Consider the following 24,276-nt stretch of genomic DNA (forward strand, 5'->3'; position numbering starts at 1 on the left):
TCTCACGGGAATGGTTTAAAAATATTGGAAAAATAAAGAAAAATGTTTATTTAGAAAACGGAATGCGTAACTGAAAACTGTTTTCTGTTTTAGATTCTTGGCTTAAATGCAGTTTTGCCCCCCAGTTTTGATTAAATCGGAATTTTACCCCCCTGTTTTAAAACGCGGACTTTTACCCCCCCTGTTTTATAATTTTTGGATTTTGCCCCCCCTAAAATTCTGCTTTCGAGTCACAACTTTAAAGCTTCGCACACAACTCAATTTTGATCAATAATTCACCAAAAGGATACCGAAATGACCGTAATCGAGTTATCTTTCCACATAATCAAACCCCACTGAATTTGGAGTTACAAAGAGAGATTAATTACCGTTTTAGTGAAGGTATGTCCCCCAAAATTTTGAAAAAATCTGCTTTCGAGTCACAACTTCAAAGCTTCGCATACAACTCAATTTGGATCCATAATTCACCAAACGGCTACCGAAATGACCGTAATCGAGTTAGCTTTACACAGAATCAAACCCCACTAAATTTGGAGTTACAGAGAGAGATTAATTACCGTTTTAGTGAAGGTGTGTCCAATTACTAATTCTGCAGAAATCTACTTGTGATCTTAAAATTCAACATCGTCTACCGAACCCATCGTAACTCCAAAATCGACGAAATTGAAATGCCAACAAGGGTAATTTCGTTAGATTTCCATACATGTAAATAGTATTAAAAAATGAGCTACAGGGTGAGAGGAATGACGAAAATACTAGTAGTAGTTTCATACGATAATTAATTTGAACAGACCTTCACTAAAACGGTAATTAATCTCTCTCTGTAACTCCAAATTTAGTGGAGTTTGATTCTGTGGAAAAATAACTCGATTGCGGTCGTTTCGGTACCAGTTTGGTGAATTATTGATCTAAATTGAGTTCTGTGCGAAGCTTTGAACTTGAGGCTCAGAAGCAGATTTTGTGCAAAATTTTAGTGGGGGGCAAAATCCAACAAATTATAAAATAGGGGGGGTAAAATTCCGCATTTTAAAATAGGGGGGGTAAAATTCCGCATTTTCCAAAATAGGGGGGGTAAAACTGCATTTAAGCCTAGATTCTTTTATCGTTACTAAAAAGTTTGCTTATCTTCTTAGCACGTAATGCTTCCGGTCATATTTATAACTAAATTTGATTTTTTTGGTACATCGAAAACTGAATGTATGTGATCTATATTATAGATCATATACATTCATTTTTCAATGTATCAAAAAAGTTAAATTTGCTTATAAATGTGACCGAATGAAGTATTTGTCAAAAAAAGTTCTTAGCACGTACTTCTTTCGTCCTAAAATATAAGTAAAAGGTGATTAACAAACGTGAATGCATTTAGTTCAAATCTTTAAATAAATACATCAAGGAAAATAATCGGTCGTATTTCAAATGTGACGGAGGGAGTAAATTACTAAAGGATTTAGTTTGACCTAGGTCTTCAATCTTCATAGTTAAACCAATGTACTTTAACAACAAGGAAAATAATCGGTCGTATTTCAAATGTGAGTTGAGTTCCACATTGAATAGACAAGTGGATGTTGAATGGTTTATAAGATAGAATATCTTAAGATTTTAGGTTAATGTATGATATTCAACTCACTTGTGTAGCTGTTTAAGACCTAATATGATAATCTTCAAACCCCTCATGACCCAACTTGTGAAAAACACTATAGTAGTAGTAAATAATTAGCCGTTGATGTGATGAAAAAATTTGGTTTGTATCTTATAATTTTCCGATTGAAATTGATCCTTGCTAAACAACGATGAAATTTTTTGTACTAATTAATAACATAAAAAGAAACAACAATAATCAGTAGTTGTCATCATACAAGCAACTAAAAATGGTCAAAGGGTGATGAGTTGAGATAGGTCCTACATATGTTCAAACCACATTGCTTCCACTAGTACTCCTATATACTCCAAGAAAGTGGTCCATCACATTATAGAGATAAACGAATAGGACTTGGAAATTGGCATACTCAAATGGTTTATATCCTATATACTTGTTAGCATACTCAAAACTACGGAACTTCATTGTGAATAAATTAAGCTGATAAACTTCAACGTAGAAGCGAGTGTGTAAATAGTAAAAATTGGAGAAAAAATAGTTCGTATTTTAGAATGCGATTTCAGTTCACATTTTAAAATGTAGACCTTATAAAATTTAATATTTTATACACAATGTCATGGTAACGGCGGTGGAAACTTCGTATCATTATCATGGTAACAAAAAAAAATTGTGTCTCTCTCCATCATTTGCTAGGGCCCGCCCAACACTTATTGAGGTCTAAATCGAGGGAATGGATTCTCTCAAGTGTAATTTACACTTGAGAGAATAAAGTGTGGTTTGTTACCATTGATCAAGAGAGAGAAACATATAAAAATTTAGAGAAAATAAATTTAGATGATGTTAGATTACACTTTATTCTCTCAAGTGTAAATCAAAATTAGGGTTACCACAATTCAAAACTATGACGGATCAGCGAACAAATGAAATCATAAACAAATTGAATAAAAATCTCTCATTCCGAACTCGACAACTGATTCCTCATAACGTCATATTATACGAGTAGATACAAAGATTGATCGACAACAATTGAAAGAATGGGGGGAGAAAATATTACGTTATGCAGAGAAGATAAAACATTTTTTGATACAAAAGAGCGTCAAGTCATTAATAGTCTATGTGCCTGAGTATCAATGTTTTATGAATAGTCAAGTTAGAAGAGAGGAGTGGGAAAAAAGGGGAATTTTTTTTATACAAGTGTATTTTGTATACTCTTAAAATCGTTGTAGATTTATTGAACAAAGAATCATTGAAGACAAAGAGAGAGTTGTTCTACAACAACAAAGTATTATTTAAACACAAACAGAAATATTCTGATATTGCATTGAACTATGTTGCGAGAACCCTAAATTGTACTCGCGACATGCTGCCAATACACGCGAAATATCGTGGTGTAGTTGTCGGCGACTTGACGTTTAATAGCGATGGTAACAAAATAAATTGTAAAGAATCTGATTATCTTGGGCATCAAATTCCGCTGAATGTGAACAATGTTACAAACTTCGATTATACTGCTACATTGTTTATATTAGTGGCATAGAGCATCTCCATCCTCGGAGATCTTCATGCTGCCAAGTTTGAGGAGAGATTTCCTTGTATCATGGTGTCTTGGTTGGGCATACCAGATATGTGTACGAGAAAGTTTGTAAGAAAAATCAGCATACATTAAGAGCTACCGGTGCTAGTCTTTGTGATGAGGATATACGTGGGTTGAGATCCTAACTGTGTACAAAAAAAAATCTATTCTTTTAACAAAACTAATATTAAAATTAGGTTTTCTATTATTTTAACAAAACTAATATCAAAATTCTACAATGTTTATCACTTATGTTTTAGTAGAATTCCCCAACATCTAAGTCTTTGTCTCAAACATGAGTTTGCCATTGTTCAACGACTCTGCAAACTCTAACATCAACATAGATCCAACCGTTTGTACATATTGTGTCACCACAAAATTTTTCATTTCTTTGATTTGATCCACCAAAAAAAATTATATTTATTTTTCTTTACAATATCATATTTCATATATTAAAAAATTTAAAATTAATGTTCATTTTAGTACAATTTTTAATAATAATTTTATTTCTAAAATCAATAAATTAATAATATTTTTTTGGTACATAAACTAATAATGTTATTATTATTTAATTTCATTTTTATATAAATATATTATTAATTTTAATATTTAAAATTCTAACCTGACCCTCTCAATATCCCTCTCGATATATAATGCAATATCCCTATCTACCGAGTTAAGTTTATGGGACAACCCATCATACTATATTGTCTTATTAAAGAGTAGATTGAGACAAAATATGATACAATTATCATAATCTGTCTCTTCTATTCTAACAATCAAACATATCCTAATTGCTTATTTAATTTATAAAATATTACAATTTTTTTTTTAAAATATAATTATTTTACGAGGGTAATTTTGTAATTTAGAAATGATATATACTCTTTATTAAGGAGGCTTTTCACCACATAAATGTGATAAAATTCTCTCTCTTAAAAAAAACTTCATAAATAAAATTCTCTCTCTTTAATACTTCATACCAGGAAAAATAGAAAAAAAATTAATTAATTATTCTTTATTTCTTACAAAAAAAAAAAAACATTATTCTTGATTTTTAAGGCGAAGAAATGAGGTGTAATAAAATTCCCGAAAACGCACGATAGTATTGTATGAGTATAGCAGCATATTCTCCTCTCTCTGCATTACATTTCATTTCACAGAAAAAAAAATCTGTTGCTTCTTTCTTTCTCTCTTCAAATCCTTCATTCCCATTTTCTCTCTCTCTTAAATGTTGAATTCATAATCTGCATTTTTTTCCAACCGAATTCAAAATCTCTCTTCAATGGAGTGTTCTTCCGAAGATTCTTCAGATAATAACACTCAAGGACCAGACTCAAATAACAAGGACCAACGAGTCTATTTCGTTCCTAAAAGGTCTTTTCCCTTTCAATTTTCCACTCATGAACACTTCAATTTTCAAATCTATAACTCAATTTCGTTTTTTTTTTTTTTGTGTTTGTTTGATTGCATCTGTGTGTAATAATAATTGAATACAATGACACTCATAATGTTCGTTAGGGTTCAATTGATTGAAATAGACTCGATTCAATTTCGTTATTTCTAAGCTTTTCATGTTTTTGTGTATTTTTTTTTTTTGGATGTTTTTGATTGAACGATTTTACTTTGATTTTGATGTGATATTGTGATCTGAGCTTGTGTGGATTGTTTATGCGAAATTGATTGAATGTGGAAAGTGTTTTGATGGATGATTGTGTGTGTGTTTGTGTGTTTCAGGTGGTGGAAGGATGCTCAAGATGCAATGCCTGTTGATTTGGATAAGAAGAAGGGAATTGTGTATGCATCTTCGCCGGGTTCATCGTATGGTCCGATGAAGATCATTAATAATATATTCAATTCAGATCTTGTGTTTAATCTTCAGAGGGAGGAAGAATCACGGCATGTTCTGGAGAATGGTGAAGTGGGTGTATCTGGACGGGATTTTGCTTTGGTATCCGGGGATATGTGGTTGCAGGCACTCAAGTGGTGAGTGGTATAGAGAAAATTTTACCCTCTATCCTGTTCTGTTGTTTTATATCTGATTCTTGTGTGAGCAAAGATGGAAATATAAAGTTGAACTGCATTAGGTTCAAGTTAGAATGTTCACTGATGCAACATTTTGATTTCAATATGTGGTTTAGACTTAGGATCTCATAACATTGCGTGATAATGATTTAGCTAACTGGAATGGTACTTTGTGCAGTGTGAAATTCTCCGCTCCTTTGGTATTTATGGTCCATCCTTTTGACATAATTAATTTATCTCTGACTGTTGCAAAAGAATTATAATTTAGGGACAGATAAATTAATTAATCAAGAGTACATATTTAAAACAATTCAAAACAATTAGCATGCTAGTTAAATGAGTACCACCTGATTGTACAACATGCCATATATAACTTGAAATTTAAAACAATTAGCATGCTAGTTATATATAAATTTGATGAAATCAATTCATGATTTCAGGACATATTACTATGTATTTTGGTTGGTATTTGTGAATATTTAAATTATCATATTTGTCTTTGTTTATACTTCCTGTTTAGAATTTCCAGTAGCAAATTGTATGTTCCTTAATATATTGCTGTTTTTTAGCAAGTATTAGTGTTTAATGTTAATTCACTATTCACTATAAGAAATAATTTGAAGTTCATGCTTCTTGATGCAACTGATGAAAGGTTTCTGAAATGCACAATATTTACTTTGTTTTATACTTATATCTTTCATATCTTCATTATCACACGCTTTGATATTTCATTTAGGCATAGTGATTCAAAAAATGCAATGAAAGATGACAAAGGCTTTTCAACAACCGACAGTGATATTGGAGATGTATACCCATTACAGCTCAGGCTTTCTGTTCAGAGGGAAACAAAGTCCTTTGAAGTGAGAATAAGCAAAAAGGTACATGTGTTTCTGTCTCTCTCTCTGCTATGGTTCCCTCTCCCTTTCAATTTTTTTGGCATGATTCCTGTCCATGATGTAACTAGTGGTTTGGCATTTATTTAGGTAAAAGTTTGTAGTTATATTTTTTCATGGAATGCTGAGAACTGAGATGTTAGATACATAAGACAGAAGTTACATGTCCTCAATCATTGCTGTTTTATACTCATTAGAGGAGCAATTTGAGATGGAACATATTTAACATACGTTCGTATTGTTCATACCTGGGTTGGGTGCAACATTATGTTTGAATGGGGCTAAGACCTAGAGTTTTTGAAGACAGTGTTAAACACAATAGAAGTGTATATTCACTATTCCATAGTTTGATTAAAAATAAGTGCTTATAATTCACGCATCACGAAGAAATCATGGATTTTATTTGTTCGATATTATCTTATTTTTCAACTTCTAATGAGCTCCTCACACTTATTCCATTCTTTTTAGGACAATACAATTGAGCTTTATAAAAGAGCCTGCAAAATGTTCAGCGTGGATTCAGAGATGGTAATGCAATATTATATTTACAATTCTACTTATGCGTGTTTGTGTGTGTGTGTGGACAATTCAACTGTTACACCAATGAATTGACAATTTTTTAACCTATTTTTTCAGTTACGCATTTGGGACTTTTCAGGTCATATAACCTTGCTTTTTAATGATGACGAAAATCATGTGCCCAAAGACGGTCAAAGGCAATCTGATCAGGAGGTATGTGGTATTAGGTTTTGATTAATATATTTTTCCTCAATCCTTGTCATTGTAATTTAACTTCGTAGGTCAAAATTTGATTACAAACCTTTCCTTTTTTTCGATGTCAATGACGAGCATCTATTATGTTCCACAACCCTTTGATGATTAAGCATTCTGTCTAAGATTACAGTTTTTGAAGATTGAGACTTTCTGTAACGGGTAAATAGATTCTAGGGACAAACCGGTTGAATCAAGTCTCAAGGTAGGAATTCCAATAGTTTGAATAGAATTCAGTACAAATGAGAAAGATTATGCAAGCATAATATTGAATGAGAGAGTTTGGATAAGAAGATAATTTGTTGAATATTGATTCATTGATTGTGTTTTAAATGAGGCACAAGGCCTTTAAATACAACCACAAAGGCTACAAAGGTAAATTGACATAAATAAAACTATTTATTTAAAATAAACTATTAAACTATATTTAATTCCTGTCACAATACCCTCCCCTTCAAACATCCTTGTCCTCAAGGATGAACAATCACAATTGCCATGTTTAAGAGGCAAGGTTTTCCATTTGATTAAAACTTTAGCATCTCGAACATTTCCCCTATCGATCATCTTCCTGTGAAAAATAACTATAAAAGCAAACCAGTTCAGAACCTGTCCATATTGCCTTGATGAAAAGTGTGAAGCAACAAACATAGGTAAGCTCAAAGAGTAATTGCTTAACAACACATTCCTTGTTGGCACCCAGGCAGCAACTACATTCTCATAAAAACTCTTCTCTTTTTCACTCTTTAGGAACTCTGATAGCATCTGCTGATAGAAATGGGCAAGACTAATAAGCTTCAACCAATCTATAGCACTGACCACTATTATTTCAATATTCAAAAGTCTTCTACCATGCCTTGAAACCACATATAAACCTTTAAATGGTGTGTGGAAATCATTGAACCGCTGCACAAGCTTGGCATTTGAAAAGTACTGATGAGAACCAAACTTAGAAGTAATTTCAACAATATTTAGAGCATCATGTGCTATAACTAAGTGAACACCTTGAACTAAAGAAATGGAGCAATATGTTTTATCATGCAATTGAATATTATGCTCCCAATCATTTGTTGAAATGTTAAAAGACTTGCTCTTCCAACCATCGATTTGTCTATAAATATTTGGTACTTCCATATTCTTGTCATCATTGATCTTCACTAGCTCATGTGTCCCAACACTTGAACCAAGGGCCATTATATAGAGAGATTGAGATTCCTCATTAACAAAACTCATGATCCAAATTTTAGAGCCAAAGATAGCAATAAGGAATACTAAAAATTCTAGAGCATAAAACCTGACTCCTTTTGCTTTAGACCTTTGAAAAATCAAGTGATCATAGAATAACTCTCCAATGGTATGTTTACTTCCACTAGCTTTAGAAACAAAATCAAATCTTCTAATCCTTGCACTGCCATCAAAATAGCAGTAAATATTGGCTAAAACAGAACTACAATCATCATGAAAAAGATCACGCGAATAGCCCCAAGTATGAACAAGTTGAGGTCCAGGTGCCAGCACTTTTGGAACTTCAATGCATACTCCATCTAGTAATGGTTCAATTACCTTCATGATTTGATAATTCGGGACTCTAATCAAGGTCTCCAATGACCATTTAAATTTTTTAATATGTCTACCACTCATACTTACTAAACCATCTTTGTGTACCTTTGCTTTTCCACACTCATCAATCTCCATCACATGTTGAATTAAATTCTTCTTCTTGGCAATCAGTTCCTCACCTGCTCTTCGAGTGGACACTCCAAGCTTTCTCTGCAGTAAAGAGAGAAATGCAGCTCGCGGCATTAAATTTGGAAGACCAATCCACTTGGCCTCTTCCAAAACCTTAATTTCTTCGATTAGAAAATTCATTTTAGGATCACCTTCAACACAATTTCCAAAATTACTTGCACAAAGATGAAGCATCTCCACTAACCGAGTGGTGCAATGCATATGCTTCTCTTCAGGATGCTCTTCAAAGTCACCAGGGGTATTATGCATCTTATGCATGTCTTTGAACAAACCATAAGCAAGAACCTGCTCATTATCCATGCACCTATTAATTATGGCACTCCCAACAATTATGTGGCACTCTGGCATTTCATCAAACAGTTGGAGGGAAGTTTGCAAGATTGAAAAATGAAAATGCTTTGTGTTGGTAACCAACAAAGACAAATTGACGGAAGACATCGGAGTGAAAACCCTGTCGGGTGGTTTCGGTGGCGGTGGGAGCTCACAAATGTGGCTCAGAGGTTGGTACAATTGTTGTCTTGAAGACCCTTCACTGTCTGTAGGGAGAACAGAGCTTGACAAGGGTTGGTTGAGTAACATGAATTGAAAAGGCTCATATAAGGGTTGATTATGTGAATTTGTGGACCTAGCTGGTACGGGAGTGATCGACGGAACCCTTTCCCTATTTTCATCACCAAATTTTGGGACTAGGTCTACAGAAATAATATCAATAAATTGATGGATGTTGGGGAAGTTGTCATCTGTTACCTTCACAACTGCTTTAGACACGTCACTATGCACAACACTTTCTTCATGGAAATCAATTTTAAGATTATCAGCAAAATATTGCATATTTTCATTTGAGGAAGCTTCATAGTGAGGGAGACCTTCACTTTCTGTTTTCACTTCCTCACGTTGTTCTTTGTGTGGTTCTTCGATGTTGTTTGCTACAAGGCCACCCATCTGATTCCGGAGAGCTTCATGTTCCGATTCAAATTCTTCTTCTTCATCCTTCATTACTATTTGAATATTTTTATGATGCCACAATTGATGTTCAAAACTAAAAGGTTTATCACATATGAAACATAAACCCATTTCCATTTTGTCTTCCACATCAATTACATTTAAAATTTTCACCAATTTGTATTTCGCAGCCATTAGCGCGCCAAATCGAAGGCTCTAGATACCAATTGTAACGGGTAAATAGATTCTAGGGACGAACCGGTAGAATCAAATCTCAAAGTAGGAATTCCAATGGTTTGAATAGAATTCGGTACAAATGAGAAAGATTATGCAAGCATAATATTGAGTGAGAGTTTGGATAAGAAGATAATTTGTTGAATATTGATTCATCGATTGTGTTTTAAATGAGGCACAAGGCCTTTAAATACAACCACAAAGGCTACAAAGGTAAATTGACATAAATAAAACTATTTATTTAAAATAAACTATTAAACTATATTTAATTCCTGTCACACTTTCTGGGTACTTGGTCAGTTGGTCGAATATATTTTAAATTTATAGAAAAAGAACTGCATCAGGTTTAGAATGCAGGTCCTGTTGTACATGACAAGCAATATGTTTTTTCCTCCCTATAATTCTTGCTTGGGGTCCTTTATTTTTAATTATTACATAGGACTTTTATAGCTATTTTTGTAGAAACTTTATTATGATCATATGATTTGTGTTGATTGGGTATGTCAATATTGATATTTTATTGCTATATTGAAGATGCTATTTAGTTAATGTCAAATATAAAATATTTAAGGTCTAATTACAGTTGAGTTTATTTACATGTGATCAAATATTAGTTTGGGTTTAGGACAACTATTTACTTTAGCTTTTTTAAAAAGCTACTTATGTCCTTCAACTTTCCTTATACAAAGTCATATTTTCTTTTTGTGCTTTTTCCTTGTAAGTTGTTTGTTAGTAACTCTCAATGTTATGTTTTGGCATTTTGTATTCCTGCTCTATTTTATTTTAAGTGTCAACCAGTAGTGAGAATTAACCTCTTACATTAGGCTTGTAGATGTAATAGTGTTATATTCGAATCTACCTTATTTATTGTATTTCATGTGTGCATAAAATGAGGGTAACTCAAATTTCTGTGAGAGTCTTTATTTGTTATTGTTTTTTATTCTGATGTCTTGTGTGTCTCTTCATGGCTTTTATTAAAATTTACAATATTAATGACATTACCTTCTGAGAATCATTGGCTATGATTGGATTGTCTTACATGCCATACTAAATTTCAACTATGAATGACATATACAGACTCTTCTGGAGTTGCAAGTTTACGGGTTGTCAGACTCAATGAAAGGTAGGGAAGGGAATTTTTCTGGCAGTGCTTCAATGAAGATGAACGGTGCGAGTTCTTTGAGCTTCTCTTTAGGCCATGGTGAAGCTGGTTCCTTGGGATTAACTGGATTACAAAACCTAGGAAATACATGCTTCATGAACAGTGCCCTTCAGTGCTTAACACATACGCCAAAGCTTGTCGACTATTTTCTGGAAGATTATGGCAGAGAAATCAATCCTGATAACCCATTGGGCATGAATGTATGTGATCAATTAGTTTGATGTCTCAAGAATTTTATGTCTGGGGGGTATTTCTATATTTATGATGTCTTTCACTAAATATTCCTTTCTCGACATATGCTTCTTTGCCAGGGTGAGATAGCGTCCGCATTTGGAGATTTACTTAGGAAGTTATGGGCTCCTGGTGCAAGTCCCGTGGCACCAAGGGTGTTCAAATCAAAGCTTGCTAGATTTGCTCCTCAGTTTAGTGGGTTTAATCAGCATGATTCACAAGTTAGTGCATCCAGCCCTTTCTTTGTAGGTCTTAAGTTTTTGGATTTACAAGGCTCATGTTCTATGTACCCTTACATTTTCTACAACATATGTGTTTGCATCTTTCTCAACAGGAGCTTCTTGCTTTTTTATTGGATGGACTTCATGAAGATTTGAATCGTGTTAAATGTAAGCCTTATGTAGAAGCCAAGGACGGAGACGGTCGGCCAGATGAAGAAGTTGCTGATGAATATTGGCATTATCATCTGGCTCGCAATGATTCAGTCATTGTTGATGTGTGTCAAGTATGTCCTCATCCTCATTGTATGCAATTTTTACTAGGTTATTGACACATACATGATGTGAAGAACTTCATAGTTTTATCGTTGTTGATATGCAGCTTGTTATAGAAACTTATTATAGAATTTGTAATTGCGTGTCTAGTTCAGATCACACAACCTTGTATTTATAATGCTATTACAAATAAATAAATTGAGTTCCTAATTGATTAGTACTAATTTGGGAATCTGTTCAGTCTAGAAATATTACCAGGTCACTAATTCTAATGCTCCCCCAAAAGCTGTGTAAAATGCGCCTGGACAGTGACAGTGCGTGCCGGCAGCGGGAAAAGCACTGTTGTGCTTGCCAGAGGTTTCCAAGTTGGTCTGTGATGGTGTCCGATGTTGGGTCAGGAACATGTGCAGCTGATTGAACACAGCTGGTACTGATGGAGAATGGTGCTAAAAAGGAAGCTGGCTAGAAGAGCACAATGAAAAAAGAATGCATAGTAACCCTAGGATAATATGACTACTGATACCATATAGAATTTGTAATTTTGTGTGTCTAACTCAGATTACACAACCTTGCATTTATAATGGCGTCACATATCAATATATTAATGCCTAACTGATCAGCACTAATCTGGGAATCTGTACAGTCTAGGAATATTAACTAGTTACTAATTTTAACACTTTATACAGCACATTCATGATTTACTTGGACATTCACAAGACTATTTAGTGAGCTAATTTCTGAATACTTCATTTAAAGTTTCACCCGAAATGTGTTTTAGATATCATATGACACAGTTAAATTGCTTCCGAAAATCATTTAACTTTGTGTGTGTGTGTGTGTGTGTGTGTGTGTCGGGACATATGACATATCTAGCAAGATTAACAGGTTTATTGAGAGGTGCCCAGATTGAAGAATGATCATTTGAGTCTTCCATAAATGATAAAGGGTGTTACGATATCAAGTCATATTACTTTTAAATAATATGCATTTGTTGCTGATTACTGTTACTTAAGTGGTCTTTTAATCTTGAGAATTTATGGAATCTAAAATGGGTAGGAATTTATGATAGCTGTTAATTGTCTTAGGAGCTAGAATAACAAGAAAATGTGCTAGATTTTTTAATTCATGACGGACTGCTCTGTGCTCCTTTCCTGTCACTAGAAGACTTTTTTTCTTTTTTGCAAAAATTCATTTGAGATGAACTCTTCTGTGTTTATTATGTTCATGTGAAAATTTTGGTTATTCTTCCTAATGGTAACTCTCTTTACCGTGTGGATCACATTCATCATTTTATGCAGGGCCAATATAAATCCACATTAGTTTGTCCTGTTTGTAGGAAGGTCTCTGTGACATTTGATCCATTCATGTACTTATCATTACCTCTACCTTCAACAACAATGCGGACAATGACTTTAACCGTTGTTAGTAACAATAGTGATGGAATGTCTCAATTATCGCCACATACAATTACTGTTCCAAAACATGGAAAATTTGAAGATCTTACACGTGCTCTTAGCATTGCATGCTCTTTGGGGCCTGATGAGACCTTATCAGTAGCTGAGGTATATATTTTCTAACTTTTTGTTTAAATTAAAATTTGAACTCAGTTATCCTCTACTTTTTTTTTGAACTCAGTTATCCTCTACTTTGAGTTCTTTATTGATACATTTCAATCTTGTAAAAAGCTATGATGTCTGAAGCTAGGCTCTGATACAGGTATACAACAACCGCATCATACGTTTCCTTGAAGATCCAGCTGATTCATTATCATTGATCAGAGAGGCTGACAAACTAGTTGCTTATCGATTTCCCAAAGATAATGCCCCTCTGGTCGTCCTTATAAATCAGCGGATGGAGGAGTAAGTCAATCTGTTCCTTTTATATATATACTCCTCTGATCAATGGAGGAGTAAGTCAATCTGTTCCAAAATCAGTCTTAGACTACAATAATTGAATAAGCATTACAAGCAAAAGCAACTTTTCTAAAAAGTAGTCCTGCCAGCCGAACCTTTTAACCGGAAAAGCTGGGAACAATGTACAACTATTTTTGCCTCAAACACTTTGGTTATCAACTGACTTTGACCAATGTCCACAAAACTTTGGAGAAAATATAAATTTATCTGACCTTAACCAATTTTATTTATGGGAAATGCTAAGGAGTGCCCCCGGGGCACTTGTTAAGTATATTAACAAGGAAATTTCACCTCTTTCAGAAAAAAAAAGAAATTAAATTTCACCTTGGAACTTGTGCATTCAATACCTTAAAAATGTAAAAATTTATCTTCCAACATTAATTTTGTCTTTGATTTCCTTTTTGGTATGCTTAACAAGTGCCCCGGGGGCAGTCGTTAGCACGACCCTTTATTTATGTATTTATTTTATCTAGAAGCAGTTTGATGGCTGAATTGTTAGTGTTGTAGCTTTTCGTTATGATTAAATTCAGGCAAACTGGATTCATCTAATTCTTACCTATTGAAATATCTTGCTTTCAATGCAAATTTAGTTGCATGCAGAAGCCAAACAGTTGCACCCAATAAATCTGACTTAAAATTTCCATAGTAGAATGTTTATATGCGAGTTAGTCCTAATTTCATCAATCTTGTTTGATAATTCTCGAGCAATCCAGGACTTACATTATTTATTTCCCAAATCGGTTAGCATTTACACATTGAAAAGGATAGCTTTCAATGGGTTTATTAGATATTCTGATCCAGATATTTAATTCCACAATGATGCTGAAATGTAAATAAATTAATTATTAATTATTATATTAAAAAGCCTGTAGTATTTGTAAGACTTTACTTATGATGTTAGTCTAAGTTAGTAGTACGTTTTAGTATAATTTTAATAGTTTCTATCCTGATTTATTTATGGCAAATGCTAACTAGTGCCCTTGGGGCACTAGTCAAGGAACTAAATATGTGTAGTCTACTTTTAAAAAATATAAAAAACACTCTTTTCAACCGTCCTCTCTTTACCACTTCATTTACCTCTTCTATTTGTCCAAAATTTCATATTGCATTGTCAGTTCATTGTAATCCAATAGTTTTTTAAGTTTTATTTACAAGGCCTTGGGAGGTTCTGTCCTCTCTCCTATTCTTGTGTAAATAGGTTCTAAAACATGTTGGTAGAAAATGCAATGTCAAGCTTGATGTCTTTTAGAATAATAAAAGGATATGGAGTCATTTTTAAGTTGAGTTGTTTCATGAAACTTTTATGACTTATAATCACTATAGCCTGCTGCAATGAACATGTGTATCTCTAAAGTTAATTCAACAATCATCTTCACAGTCTCTGTTTAAAAGCAAAATGGTTAACTTTCAAAACTTACATTCACATAAACGCTTTATATGGAATTCTTTATGGTCACTTATTATTTTTCTTTCCTTATAAAGATTGTATTTGATATAATTTTTCTAGGCAATACATCTATGGGAAATTGGATCCAAAGTGGAAGGCATTTGGAATTCCTATTGTAGCTAGTCTTCGCAATATTGTAAATGGATCTGATCTCCGCAATTTGTATCTAAAGTGGTTTCATCCATTACAAGATTCGGTTGAAGAGGCCTTAGAAAATTGTGTTGTGTCTGAGAGAACGGAAGAAGTTACCGAAATTGAAGGGGTTACAGTTGCTGGGTCAGATCCCAATGTGAACGGGTTAGATACGCCTTCAGATGGAGAAATGGAGTTTTACATAACAGATGATAAGGGGACTGTCAAGAATTCCAAAATATTAATGAATGACCCACTTGCAATAAATGGAGAGTTAAACCGACTGCATGTGCTTGTATGTTGGTCAGAAAAAGAGATTAACAAATATGACACACAGCTTTGTAGTCCGTTGCCTGAGGTTTGCAAGTTTAGTTTTTCAGCAAAGAGACCCCAAGAATCAGTTTCTCTGTATAAGTGCCTTGAAGCATTCTTGCAAGAAGAACCTCTTGGACCAGAAGACATGTGGTTAGTTACCGTGTTTATTATGATATAAAGAAAAGTACTTTGATTGGCATGCCTTTTACTCTTCTATCTGGGAAATATTTTAAACTGGATTGAATTACTATACATTCCAGCTTTAGCAAATAATTTTAGTTTCAGATGCATATGAGCACAGCATCTATGTATTAAACTCATAACTGCTATGATGTCCACTATTACCATCGTCAGTGCTATAATTTTGTTTTTATCTGGTATCTTTTGGATGCTTAGTGGCTTCAAACCTTTAGTGATGTCAATAAAAAACTGATCAAGGGCAGCTGCTTATTTTGTAATTATCTAGATTTCTATTTATAATTTTATCTTACTATCTATATGTTTAGACTGGACTTCTCTTTTATTAATGTTAATCACTATAAACCCTGCTAGGAAACCGTTCTTGCTAAAATTTACCTAAAATGTTGCTTGGTCAATACTTCACTTGGAACATGCCCATTCTTCTCCAGAAATTATTTATCTTCAACCTTACTAGTATCTAAGGTGCAGTTTTCTGTAATGTTAGGTATTGTCCTGGCTGTAAAGATCATCGTCAAGCTAGTAAGAAGTTAGATCTTTGGAGACTTCCTGAAATTTTGGTTATTCATCTCAAGAGGTTTCAATATAGTCGATTCATGAAAAACAAGCTGGAGACATATGTTGACTTCCCTGTGGATAATCTTGATCTGTCAGCTTATATTACCCATGGGAATCAGAAGTCTTATCATTACACACTTTATGCTATCAGTAACCATTTTGGAAGCATGGGGGGTGGTCATTATACTGCATTTGTACATGTAAGTGCTGTTTATTTTTTTCCTCTTCATTTTTAAGTATGCAATTTGGGTTATGACGGTGAGAAATCAATAGAACATACTGAATTCCTAGAAGCATTAATAATGATTTGAGAACTTGACATCCTCATTATTTTTTCCTTTTCTGTGGATTGACTTTTATGCCTCTATTTGTTGGCTTATTCACTAAATATGATGATGAGTTTATCATAGGCTAAAATGCACTTTTGGTCCCCAATCTTTCATAAACTTGCGATTTTAGCCCCCTAATTTTAAAAATAGCAGTTTTGGCCCCCTAACTTTAGCCCCTTTTGCAGAACCTCAATTTTGACTTAGTCAATGCATAGTTGGCACCTGACTTAGCTGAGTAAGATGCCATGTGTGTAACTTTTTAATTTTAAAATAAAAAAAGCCACATAATTAAAGATGAAATAATTATAAAAAAAAAGATGAAATAAAATAATTGGATAAGCTTCCAAAAGCTACCATTTTCTTCTCAAACTCGCCCAAAACCCACAATACACAGTTGTCACTCATCTACTCTACTTTCTTATCTCTATTATCACAAATTAAAACGAGATAAAATTTCATAATTTCCTTCTTTTTCAGTAACCACATCTTTTTCTTTCAATTTATTAAAAATTGGTTTGAAAGGAATGATTTTTAATGTTTATGTGTAATGGGAATTTTAGGGAGAGAACTCAGTTTAACTAAACAATTGCCTGGGATTTGTTAAGGATCACGCCTTCATATTTCACATGAAACCACTTCATATACAGTGTTGAATTCCAACACCTGGAACCCTGAAGTTGAATTTTCAATTCAAATTATTAATGATAACCCTTTGAAGAACATTATAAGTGAAAATTCATCAGTTCTTCCTTCAACTCTTCCATCGTTGTCTCCTCAATTTCTTTCCATTCCTCTTGATCCACCATTTTCCAAAAAATTACCAGCTTTTTAATTACTACTATATTTCAGCATGAGCCTTCAACAAATTGATCTAAAAAAATCATTGGGTTTGCCAGTTTCTTCTCAGAAGCCATTGGATTTGGGGATGATGGCAGTGTTGTGGCGGCAGAGATGACGGGTTAGGGAATACGGTGATGAATGAATAACTCCCAAAAAATCTGAAGCTTTTTGTCTTTTATTTTTAATTATGTGGCTTTTTTATTTTAAAATTAAAAAATTACATATGGCATCTTACAAAGTTAAGTGAGTTTCCACCTACGCGTTGACTAAGTCAAAATCGAGGTTTTTGTAAGGGTTCCAAAATTGAGAGTATGAAATATTGTAATTGCAAATTAATTAGGTAAAATTGATAGATGAGAACCCAATTAAAATTGGTGTTCTTAGTATAAAAGAAACATTAAGGCAAAGATAGAAGAAGATTAAGTCTAAGACTTAACCATTACTCTAGAAGAGAGTACCAAAGGGAGAGAGGAGAGACTTCATCAATTTTCTTCATAGCAACTATTGATCCTCATTTCACTATTTATGCACAACCCTAGCCATGTGTCCATTTACCTCAACCAATTATGTTATGCCATTGCCACATGTGCTATTTTGAATCATAACATTACTCCTCCCATTAAAATCGACCTTGTCCTCAATTAGACAAGCCTTCATAGAGTCAGATGCATCTTCCAAAGTGATATCTAAAATCAAGTTTACCATGCCAAGGAATCATAAAAATTCCTGGATCCCACTGTTTAAAATGAAAGTGCTTGACAAGTGGGGAGTCTTGCATCTGTGCAAAGGATATCTTCATAACAATTTGGCAAACCCAAGCGATATGCCAATCAAAGACATGATAGTCATTATAGCAGGAATAAGTCACCCAAGTGCCACAAACCCCATATTCCGTAAGTTCCTAGTTTGGTGGATTTAGTTGGCTAGGATCATAACAGGATATGTCAAGAATCACATCTTCATACAAGCTATTAGTGTGAGGCTTGTCATAAAAAACAAGAATCTTGCACAAATTAATTGTTGGATCAATTAATTCCCATGGTCTAATTTCACACATGACAAACATATTGGAAAAATCATAGCAAGGAACTACTGCAACATGCTTTCTTAATTCACAGTAGATATCACCAGCATAGGCCATGGTAGAAATGAATATAGTGTTATTACCATAAAAAATATATGGAGTTGTGCATGTGATACTTATTGAATGCCCTATATTGAATTCCAAAATGAGAAAACCTGTTACTAAAGACAAGGCTCTCCAAGTGCATAGGTAGTGGATTTGTAGCTCTATTTTTGCAATGGACACAAGCACTAAAAACTGGAGTGTAGTGATGAGCCATTGATTCAGTCACAAAAAGATAATATATAACACAATCTGCAAGTTGAACACAGAAGGTATGTAGAAAATCATCTGCACCCTCATAATGATGAATATGCTCTTTAAGTTCTCCTCATATGCAAGCCTTAGTAGTTTTGGTAGCAAAAATCAGTTTGTTATTCCAATCCAAATCTAGATATTTCCTGATGCATCGAGGTGAATGCATATCCAAGGTACTGTTTGCATGATACTGAAAGAGCACTATAGCAATGCAGTTATAGTCAAAATAGTAGCAAATAAGGCATGTCACCCTATAATGGACACTAGTAAGTAAGACCTTAGTTTGAGAAATGGTTTTCAATATATCTTTCTCATTCACACAATTTAACTTTTGAGCAGCCACAAGAGATCTCTCTGCCAAAAGAAAAAAAACTAACGTACCGCTACTGCTATGGATAAGTTTTCGGCTCTCGATGAAACAATTGGCGGCTGACTAGCTGAGTGTGACATGAAATTAATGTAGTAGCCAAAATAATTGGGGTACAGAAGCCATAACCATGAGTTTGATCGAATCCCGAAACAATGAAATGGCCGAGAAAATTCTGCACAAACCTTTCAACCGTAGCAAAATGTATACACACATACTGCATGTATCTACTTCGCAACCAACAAGCACACAAACCAACAAGATGTCTAGGTCACTCAAAATTAAGCCAACATTCATTATTGGAAGCTGCATAATTCTCAATTCCACAAACTGACAATCAAAGGGAAGGGCACCCGATTTTGCATACAAGAGAAAAAGAACATGTCCCACTTTAACAAAGATGTTAATATCAACTTGTATCAAAGATGTATGAATTAACAACCCAATTAGCAAACTTTGGAGAGTGTCACGAGAGAAATTGGTTGTGACGGACATTTCAACAAACAAACAGTAGGCGTCATATGAGGACAGTGTGTTGGTAACCAAGACAATCTTTACAACCAAATCATATACATGGAGAACATGGTTGATACCATCCCATTGTATACTAACTTTAATGTCATGGTTAAGAATGAATTCAGTTGGATTCGTACTGTAACTTCTCAGAAAATGAAAAAACAACACCAAGCCTAATATGTTGAAACTATGTTGAGCATACATAGAACCAGTGTGAGACCAAGTAATCTTGTTTCTATGAGGCAAATACTCAAACAGCTTCTGTGCATCAAGAGTAGTGGAAAAGGAAGGATATACCTCAAGCACAATCAATGTCGGAAGTGAAACATTATCCGGTGGCGGTGGGGGATTTGCTGAGGCATTGTGATTCAAATCTGGTGGTTTAGGTAGTGGTGGAATAATCACTGAAGACGATTTCACAATTAATTGATTGGGAAGCTGAATCATAACAGTGAAACTCCTTAAATCGACCGGAAGTGCTAAATTCTGCATTTCGACAAAACGGGTGATACGCTTACAGAACGGACTTGAGAAAGAATAGCTCACGTCGTGGTTGAGATGAGGTGTACGAACAAGGGGATTGCTGGTAATTTCACACATCGGTGTCACGACTTCCACCATGAATTTTCTCACATCAGCAGAATCATCAACGATGGATTGTTCTTCAATCGGTTCTGTGGAGGGAACGAAATCCTTCGACACCTGAAGTGCAACTGTCAACGAATCTGAAGCATCAATTGGTTCCATTGACAGTTTCGTCGGAAATTGGAAGCGCATCATTCTTCCATTCGGACTCAGTAGTATCAATCTCTCGCAGCAACTTGAGAATTCTTGCACAGGACTCTCGGATTTCTTGTGCATATTCAGTCGTGCGCAAATTGTGTTGTCGATTCAATTCCACCATGGGAGATGTGAAGTGCGATTCAACTGGTTTTGTTAAGGTTTCTCTGGGTGAGTTCACAGCACCATGGGACGAGCTCCGTGAGAAGGGTTTTCTGTGCAATTCTGATTTAGCTTCAATTCGATCCCAAGCGGTGTAACCAGGTCCGTCTAAATACGCCAATTTCAACCATTCAGCGTTATACTCAGCTTCTATTTTTTCCCAGTGAGCTCCTACTGTTGTCGCCCATGCAATGGTGTCAATGAAAGCACCAATGTAAGGGTTCCAAAATTGAGAGTATGAAATATTGATAATTGCAAATTAATTAGGTAAAATTGATAGATAAGAACCCAATTAAAATTGGTGTTCTTAGTACAAAAGAAACATTAAGGCAAAGATAGAAGAAGATTAAGTCTAAGACTTAACCATTACTCTAGAACAGAGTACCAAAGGGAGAGAGGAGAGACTTCATCAATTTTCTTCATAGCAACTATTGATCCTCATTTCACTATTTATGCACAACCCTAGCCATGTGTGCATTTACCTCAACCAATTATGTTATGCCAAGTATATTGCCACATGTGCTATTTTGAATCATAACTGTTTCGCGGGGTTAAATTTAGGGGCTAAAACTGCTATTTTTAAAGTTAAGTGGTCAAAATTGCAAGTTTGTGAAAGTTAGGGGGCCAAAAGTGCATGTTAGCCTTTATCATAATCATATATGATTTGACATAATTATGTTCTTTACGAAATTGTTGGTGGATTTTATTATATACATAAATTATTAAAAATAGTTCTTTATTATATACGAAATTGTTAATATTTTTCCTCATTGTCTTTTGCTCTTGTATTTAATGTAGCATGGCGGTGATCAATGGTATGACTTTGATGATAGCCGTGTTTATCCCATCAGCAAGGAGAAGATAAAGTCTTCAGCTGCCTATGTTCTTTTCTACAGAAGAGTTTTTGAAGATTAACTTAACGAGGGAGTAGCATATAGTTCAAACAGCCAATTGAAGCTAGATACCATTTATTGACATTGTTCCCATCATAGGTTTACAAGTGTACAGAGGGCAAACCCTGGTGCGAAGATAAGATTCCTTCCCTGTGACCTGGTCATCAGAGGATCTAGTTACAGAAATAGTTTTTGCTCATGCAGTTAAGATCATGTACATGCATCCGTCTTCAAACCTACAATGGTGAGTGCACAGCGCACTGGATTGCCCCCATTTTTGAGTCTCCTTACAAGTATACTTGACAAGTTAGCATTCTTTTGTCATTTAAAGTTTAGACTAGTTGGAGTTTCACCAGGGAAATGGTAGTTTTAAATCTTAGGACAGTATACTAACATAGTAAAAACTGAGGTGAGGGACATACCTGTTGGGTTGAAGCATATTGTTTACAAATGTTTCACCATGTAAAGAGAATTTCTGTTTTGAAGAGTTGGACCAGATCCTGTCCATTTATATTTCTTCAGTTATATTCTTTTTCCCATTATGTTCTTTAGCTTCTGTTAAACAATTTTGAATTCATTGATAGTTGGTTAAAACTTCTGTGGTTATTTCAGGATGTTGTTTACATTTTGATTTTCTTTATAGTAATCAGAATGTGGTATGACTGAAATTCATATATTTTTTGGAAATGGAGATTTGTTTAAATGGGCTTTGGTATTTTCTTCGAAGAGGTGGAATTTCGTGATCCATCTTATAATTGTATACTACAAGTATGATATCTCTTCTGTGTGTTTTTTTGTCTGGGATTCGGAAACTCATACAGAATCGAAGTTGTACCTCATTCAAATTTGAGTAACCTGATATTAGTGCTCCCAACATAACCATTCTTCTATCTTAGATCAATAAAAAAATCTATCATTGCAGGTGAAAAAAATGGATAAAGCAAGTATTCAAGCAATTTTTCGAAACCAAGTGTGTGAATTTGATGCTTTTCAGTTGGATAGTTAAGTTGAGAATATAAAGCAATTGAAGAATGAAATGTAGACCGTTTTGCTGTTCTCACTGCAACACCGGATTTGAGTAACATGGTTATGTCCGGCACTTGTTAATTCTATGCAGGAGATCGACAAACCATGTTTCTCATTTATATTTAAAATTAGAGAGAGTATTTTTGTGAATGTAATGGAGTCATTCAGTTAACACCCATATGGTGTATACCATTCAATTAACAACTGCATAGGCAGCCAAAGGATAACTTTGGAGTTTTTTTTGATGAAAAAAGCATCGGAGATTTATTGTTGCATACACAGTAACACAACTGAAACATTTTACTAAATAGTATTCTTCACATCCACAGAGAAGTCAATCAATACGTAGATTTTATCATTCTTTATACAAACTACCACGATTTAATTTACTACATTTTTTTACTTAAAAAATTACTACATTTTTATGTCATTATTTAACTAACAAATTAGTTTAATTTGTTTTGGTACAAAAGAGGGTTTAACAGTCCAAAGACAAAACAAAAAACAAGACCAACAAGTATGGGGAAGGAATCCCTGGTTGAGAAAATGACACAAGAATTAAAGAGATTTTTTCTTTCTTAACTTAATTTACAAATAGTATATATGAGAAAGAAAAAAAAAATATTATAAGAATAAACAAAAAAGAGAGCAATAATAGTATAGAAAAAGAAAAACTTCATTTATCTTGTAAGATGTATAAAATGATTTTTATTATAGGGAGGAGTAAGTAACATTTAATTGTGAAGAAATGTGAAATCCAGGATTCGATTCCCGGCCATTTCAATAATGTCCCGGTAGCTATCATCACTTAAGCTACATTTATAGCACCGCTTTTCTTAAGTCTGGGTAAATAGTATTTGTCTTTAAATGACAAATAAATCAAAATGAAAAGACTAATATAAAACAAAAATGTTAAAAATGAATAAGAGTACAAAACATTTAGATGAGAGAATACTACAAAACATTTATATGAGAGAATACTATAACTTGAATAATGAATATGTTTTTTTTTTTTTGACGAATAATGAATATGCTATCAACGTTAAAATGCTTATGAAAAATTTATTGATTATTTGAGTATACAAAATTTCATAAAATTCGAAAAATTAATTTCTACACACATAAAAGGTAGTATACCATCTATACACCAAAATACTGTGAGAGGTGGGAATGCAATGCAAATATGCAATGGAATGAAACAAAAAGTTAAAGATTGTTTAGCTTGGTTGGTTGACGAAGGAATCTCTCGTTGTTTGGGTCGATGGTCCTACTGAAAAATTAGACATTCAATATTTATTGTTTTCTGTTCTGCAACCAAAAATATTTAAAGTCAAGTCACCCATCTATCTAGCTATCTTGCTTTCTTTCGAACAAAGATCCAAGCCACACTTTGCATTGCACCCTACCAACTCAACCGATTTGACGTTTCAGATTTTGTACTTTTAACCTTATCGCATCATACAATTTCTTCCCCCGCTGTCATATCCTTCTTATAGTAGTATACTTAGCCTAATAACTTCATAGTTGTCACTTGTGTGCGTAAATTTTGATAATTTTTGTCTTTTTTTTTTGCGAATTGAATATCTTTTGTGTGTAGTTATAAAGATTCCTCAAATTTTGTAAGACTCAAATTGACGATAAATTTTTTCTTGAGAGTTTTAACGCTGCTGTATATCCGAGTCAGAGATTCAATCCATGATCTTAGTTAAGTTAGAAGAGACCCGTGTCATCTTATTTAAACATTCTTG

The 24,276-nt window shown here is 33.9% G+C and overlaps 1 protein-coding gene across 1 annotated transcript; it reads left to right on the forward strand.

Moving 5' to 3' along the window:
• Positions 1–4,260: 4,260 nt before the first annotated feature.
• LOC123897278 (ubiquitin carboxyl-terminal hydrolase 8-like) lies at positions 4,261–22,096 on the forward strand. Its single transcript, XM_045947856.1, has 13 exons — positions 4,261–4,550; positions 4,911–5,159; positions 5,935–6,076; positions 6,560–6,619; positions 6,728–6,823; positions 10,862–11,146; positions 11,258–11,398; positions 11,512–11,682; positions 12,970–13,233; positions 13,388–13,530; positions 15,092–15,628; positions 16,164–16,434; positions 21,408–22,096. The coding sequence occupies exons 1-13, from the start codon at positions 4,459–4,461 to the stop codon at positions 21,522–21,524; spliced, it is 2,568 nt and encodes an 855-aa protein (XP_045803812.1). The 5' UTR covers positions 4,261–4,458; the 3' UTR covers positions 21,525–22,096.
• Positions 22,097–24,276: the final 2,180 nt, after the last annotated feature.

This window comes from Trifolium pratense, linkage group LG7 (assembly GCF_020283565.1).
Source record: "Trifolium pratense cultivar HEN17-A07 linkage group LG7, ARS_RC_1.1, whole genome shotgun sequence".
In the NCBI taxonomy this organism is placed as follows: Eukaryota; Viridiplantae; Streptophyta; class Magnoliopsida; order Fabales; family Fabaceae; genus Trifolium; species Trifolium pratense.

What these genes read in the sequence shown, in the direction of transcription:
- LOC123897278 (XM_045947856.1), top strand. Translation starts at nt 4,459, where the DNA reads ATGGAGTGTTCTTCCGAAGATTCTTCAGATAATAACACTCAAGGACCA. An exon ending in TGGTTGCAGGCACTCAAGTG is followed by an intron (nt 5,160 to 5,934) that starts GTGAGTGGTATA and finishes TATTTCATTTAG; the next exon opens with GCATAGTGATTCAAAAAATG. An exon ending in ATAAATCAGCGGATGGAGGA is followed by an intron (nt 13,531 to 15,091) that starts GTAAGTCAATCT and finishes TAATTTTTCTAG; the next exon opens with GCAATACATCTATGGGAAAT.